The sequence below is a fragment of the Silene latifolia genome, chromosome 11 (assembly GCF_048544455.1).
Source record: "Silene latifolia isolate original U9 population chromosome 11, ASM4854445v1, whole genome shotgun sequence".
Lineage (NCBI taxonomy): Eukaryota > Viridiplantae > Streptophyta > Magnoliopsida > Caryophyllales > Caryophyllaceae > Silene > Silene latifolia.
Genome location: NC_133536.1, coordinates 105,320,424 through 105,325,618, shown reverse-complemented (window position 1 = coordinate 105,325,618; position 5,195 = coordinate 105,320,424). Strand labels below are relative to the sequence as shown.

At 37.8% G+C, this 5,195-nt stretch overlaps 1 protein-coding gene across 1 annotated transcript; it reads left to right on the top strand.

Annotated features, from left to right (window-relative positions):
- The first annotated feature begins 356 nt into the window (after nucleotides 1-356).
- LOC141613760 (uncharacterized) lies at nucleotides 357-2,408 on the top strand. Its single transcript, XM_074432503.1, has 5 exons — nucleotides 357-622; nucleotides 850-1,183; nucleotides 1,325-1,574; nucleotides 1,706-1,956; nucleotides 2,142-2,408. The coding sequence occupies exons 1-5, from the start codon at nucleotides 357-359 to the stop codon at nucleotides 2,406-2,408; spliced, it is 1,368 nt and encodes a 455-aa protein (XP_074288604.1).
- Nucleotides 2,409-5,195: the final 2,787 nt, after the last annotated feature.

Below are 5,195 nucleotides of genomic sequence, written 5' to 3'. Positions count from 1 at the left end.
TAGAAATGATTTACGGTGTAACTTATTATAAGCAGGTAAATATTAATTTTACAATATCTAATGTAAAAAAAATCGGTCATTAAGTTGCTCTATTTACAACAAATAAATAAACAATGACGCCATATGACAACCACCTTTTCCTTGTAAAAATTATACATTGCCGTCAGACATACAATTACACATAACTGTCCTTTGAATTTCACGGACAAAAGAACTAGTTTTCATATAGAACCATCTTAAACTAAAACGACTCTCACAATCAATTTAAACAAGGTTAAGTAAAGAGAGATAGAAAGAGAAAGCCGCCATCTCTAGGGTTTGCATTTTCGAAAATTTTGATTGATCTCTTTGCTTCAATGACTAAGAAATCTAACAATTCTCCTAATGTTAAACATCATATCATGTCAAAAAAATCGAATACATCAAGTGTTATAGAATCAGAAAAGGAAACGTTGGTTGGGAGACCAAATATTGAGGAGGGGCTGAAGCATAAAAACATTCATGATATTACTGGGATTCTTCCTTTTCAACTGCATGAAATACAAGTAGAAGATGTTGAGGAAGAGTCTGAACCTAAACAAGAGGAACAAGGAAATGATGAGGAAGGGGAATGGTATCAAAGGCATGGAAAAAAATTATTCAAATGATTGATGAAGAACCATTGGACCTTTTACAATTAACGGATGATGATGTCAAAGATGAACTTACTTACTGGCAGCAGGCAGTTTATGGGTTCATAGTAGGGGCAAATCCACCTTGGCAGATCATGGAGGGATTCCTGAAAAGAATTTAGAGTAAGTACTCAATAGACAAAATTTATTTTTTACCAAATGGAATTTTCTTGGCTAGATTTCATACTGAGGAAATGAAACAAGCAGTATTGGACAGTGGTCATTTTTTATTTGATAATAAGCCACTTATTATTAAATCTTGGATGCCTGACATTGAGTTAGAAAAGGAAGAAATTAAAAATGTACCTGCATGGATACGGCTGCATGGACTTCCTCTGAAATTTTGGGGTAATAGTCTACCCAAATTAGCAAACCTGGTTGGCAAGTATGTTAAGAGTGGCACAGCAACTGACCAGAAAACAAAACTGGGTTTTGCTAGAGTCGTGGTAGAATTGCAGTTGGGGCACAAATTCCCAGACAAGATTAAGTTTATGGATGAAAAGAACAGAGTGGTTTAAATTCCCATAGAATATGAATGGAAACCAAGTGTATGCACTAAATGTAAACAGATTGGACATGAATATGATAAATGCCGAAAGAATAAAGGAAAACAAATGATACAAGTTAAGAAAATTTGGAAACCTGTATAGCAGGTGCATAAGCTAGTACAACTTATTCATTCAACTGGTACTCCTGAGATCAAGCAACAGCAGGACATCAGTTCTACAGTTAATGAGGCAGAGGTGACTCCTAAGACCATACCTATTCCATTAGCAATAGGGACAATGTCTCCTGTCAGGCTAACAAAGGCAACTAGGCATGGGTTAGATGATATGGGCAGGAGCACTCAAGTTTCTCTAACTTATATGGAGGTCTTGAGTGGTCAGAGCACTCATAAAGAAGGTATAGGCATAAGTGGTATTGATTCTCTCACTCTAAACCCATGATGAGTTTGGGTTTTTGAAATGTGAGGGGTATGAATAGGGAGGCTAAGCAGAAGGTTGTAAATAGTTTTTTGCATAAGAATAATGTAGGAGTATATGGTCTTATTGAAACAAAGGTCAAGGCTAGTAGTATTAATAAGACTATGAATAATGTTTTCAAGGATTGGAGTATCTCTTCTAATAATGCTCAACATCAAGGGGGGAGAATTTGGGTTCTTTGGAAGCCTCATATGGTGGATATTCTATTCTTAGAGTATGCTGCCCAGTACATTCATATGCAAGTCCTGGATAAAGTCTCTAGGTTCCATTTTCATTACACTATTGTATATGCCTTTAATGGTGTGAGTGAGAGGGAACCTCTTTGGGATAGTCTCAGAAGAATTGCTAGGGGTATAAATGGTCCTTAGGCAGTTGGTGGGGATTTTAATTGTGTGTTATATGATCATGAGAGGTTGGGAGGTAAAGTGAGTATAGCTGAGACTGAGCCTTTTCATAATTGCTTGGATTTCTGCCATCTGATTGACAGCCAAGCCGTAGGGGTCTTCTAACCTGGAATAATAAGCAACCTCCAGAGACCAGGAAATATAGCAGGCTGGACAGATTTCTGGTCAATGCTGAATGGATAAGTGTGTTTCCTGATTTGTTTGCTATGTTCTTACCTGAAGGATTATTTGATCATAATCCGTGTGTGGTATGCAAGGACAACATGGATAGACAAAGGAACATACCCTTCAAGTATTTTAACATGTGGAGCTCTACTCCTCAATTTCAGACTATAGTCACAGAAATCTAGTCACAAGTTTTTGAAGGGACCAAAATATACAGGGTGATTAAAAGAATGAAAGCATTAAAGCCAAAATTAAAACAGTTCAACATATGTCATTTCTCTGATATTGAAAATGCTACTGAGCTAGCTCTGACTGAACTATCTCTGATTCAACGGCAATTAGTTGTAAACCCTAATGACCTGCACCTTATGGGATTAGAATATGAAGCAAATCAAAAAGCAAATAGGTTACAAAATGCAAGAAATGGTTTTCTCAGGCAGAAGGCAAAGGCACATTGGATTAGTAAGGGAGATGTTAATAGTGCTTACTTTCATGGTGTAATCAAAGCTAGGAGGAACAAAAATGTTATACATGAGATTAGAGGCCACACTGATCAGCTCTATACTGATGAGAAAGGCATTCAACAAGCCTTCTTGGATTATTACCAACTTCTCCTTGGTTCAAAGAATCATACCACAAAAGTTAGTTCAAGCATAGTGAAAAGGGGGTTAACTTGTTCAATTCAGCATAGACAACAACTCTTGGAGCCTGTTACTAGGGAGGAAATTAAAGAGATCCTTTTTCATATCCCTAATTATAAAGCACCTGGACCTGATGGGTTCTCTACTAAATTCTTTAAGGATACCTGAGACGCTACTGGGGGAGATATTACAGATGCTATCATTGATTTTTTTTCATTCAGGTGCAATACTAAAACAGCTAAATGCTACTTTGATCACTCTGGTTCCAAAGGTGGACAGACCTACTACTGTTTTACAATTTAGACCAATAGCATGTTGCAATGTCATTTATAAATGCATTTCTAAAGTGATTTATAACAGATTAGCAAGAGTACTCCCAGATCTGATATCACTGAACAAGGGAGGCTTCATTCAAGGTAGAAGCATCATGGAAAACATCTTAATATGTCAGGACATCATTAGACTATACAAAAGAAGAGTTGTGTCTCCAAGATGCCTATTGAAAATTGACTTACAAAAGGCATATGACACTGTGGAGTGGGTTTTTTTTAAACAAATGCTATTGGCCATGAAATTCCTTGAACAATTTATTGGTTGGATAATGCAATGTGTGACAATAGCTACCTACTCCCTGAGTTTGAATGGTGAGATGTTTGGGTTCTTTAAGGGCCAAAGGGGTTTGAGTCAGGGGAATCCCCTATCTCCCCTTCTTTTCACAATTTGTATTGAGTACTTATCCAGATTGCTGACTCATGCTAAGGTCATGGATTTCCACTGTCATCCCCTGTGTAAAGAAATGAAGTTAACACATCTGATGTTTGCAAATGACCTACTTCTTTTTTGCAAAGGTGATGTTCAATCTATTATGACTCTACTCAGAACTTTCTCTACTTTCTCAAGTGCAACTGGTCTGAAGATGAGTAAAGGAAAGTCAAATGCCTACTTCAATGGGGTCAAAGATGAGGTTAAAAGGGATATCTTTCATGTCTCTAGCTTTATAGAAGGGAAGCTACCCTTCAAATATTTGGGGGTCCCAATCAAGACTACCAAATTAAATGCCCATGACTGCAGCCCACTAATTGGAAAAATAGTGAGCAAAATTAAGGGGTTGGAAGTCAGAAAATTATCATATGCAGGTCGTTTGGTACTGGTTAAAGCTGTCTTGAAAACTTTCCACAATTATTGGGCTATAATGTTTATACTTCCAAATGGGGTCATTGCTCGAATTCAGTCCATTTGTAGGAAATTTTTGTGGGATGAAGGAGTTGATTATACCAGGACTCCCTTGGTTGCCTGGGACAAGGTTTGCAAACCAAAAGCAGAGGGTGGTCTGGGACTTAAAAACGACACCATTTGGAATAAGGCAGCAGTGGGTAAACTTGCCTGGTGGATTCATACCAAGTCTGACCATTTATGGGTCAAATGGGTGAGTCATACCTATCTTAAAGGCACTGAATGGCAAGAATATACTCCTACGAGTGATTCAAGCCGGTATTGGAGAAAAATTTGTCATATAAAAGCACAAATGGAGGAGCCTTTCCAGGGACAATGGCTAAACCAGAAAGGAAAGGAATATACGATCGCAAAAGGGTATGAGTACCTCAGGGACAAAACGAGAAAGTAAATTGGGTCAATTTGGTATGGAATAGCATGACAATACCAAAACACAGCATAGTGGAATGGTTATATCATCACAATGCAATGAACACTAATGAGAAACTCCATAAAATCGGCATAATTAAGGATAATACCTGTCACATCTGTGGTAATGATATTGAAAATACAAGTCACATGTTCTTTGAATGCGACTACGGCAGAAGAGTCCTTGCATGCATTGAGAAATGGATTGGAACTAACATACCAAGAAGTAACATTCTTCACTGGAGATTGAGGATGATGGGTAATAAAAAACGCCAGAACATGATGAATGTGATCATCAATGCGTGCATATATTATATATGGCGACAAAGGAATCTGAGTAAGCATGAGATGCAGGTGATCAGACCAAGCAAACTTGCGGAAATCATCAGCAGAGATCTGCGAACTTGGTTTGGGAGCTTAGTCAAGGGACGGAAGGATGTTGATGGTGATTGGATTCGTAAAATCTGCAGATGAAGAAGATGATAGGCGTTTTTTTCTAGGGTTCTTATGTTAGAATAAAGTGAGTTATCTGATTTCGTTGTTGAGGCTCAGATAGGATAAGGATGTGGTTTGCTTAGAGCCCGCTTCCCTTGTTGGGTTGTAATGTTTTTTTTTTCGAGTTTGTTGGATCGAGGTAGCCCGTTATTATGGGCTGTTTGTTTCCGTGTATGGTAACGTTTTTTTTCGATT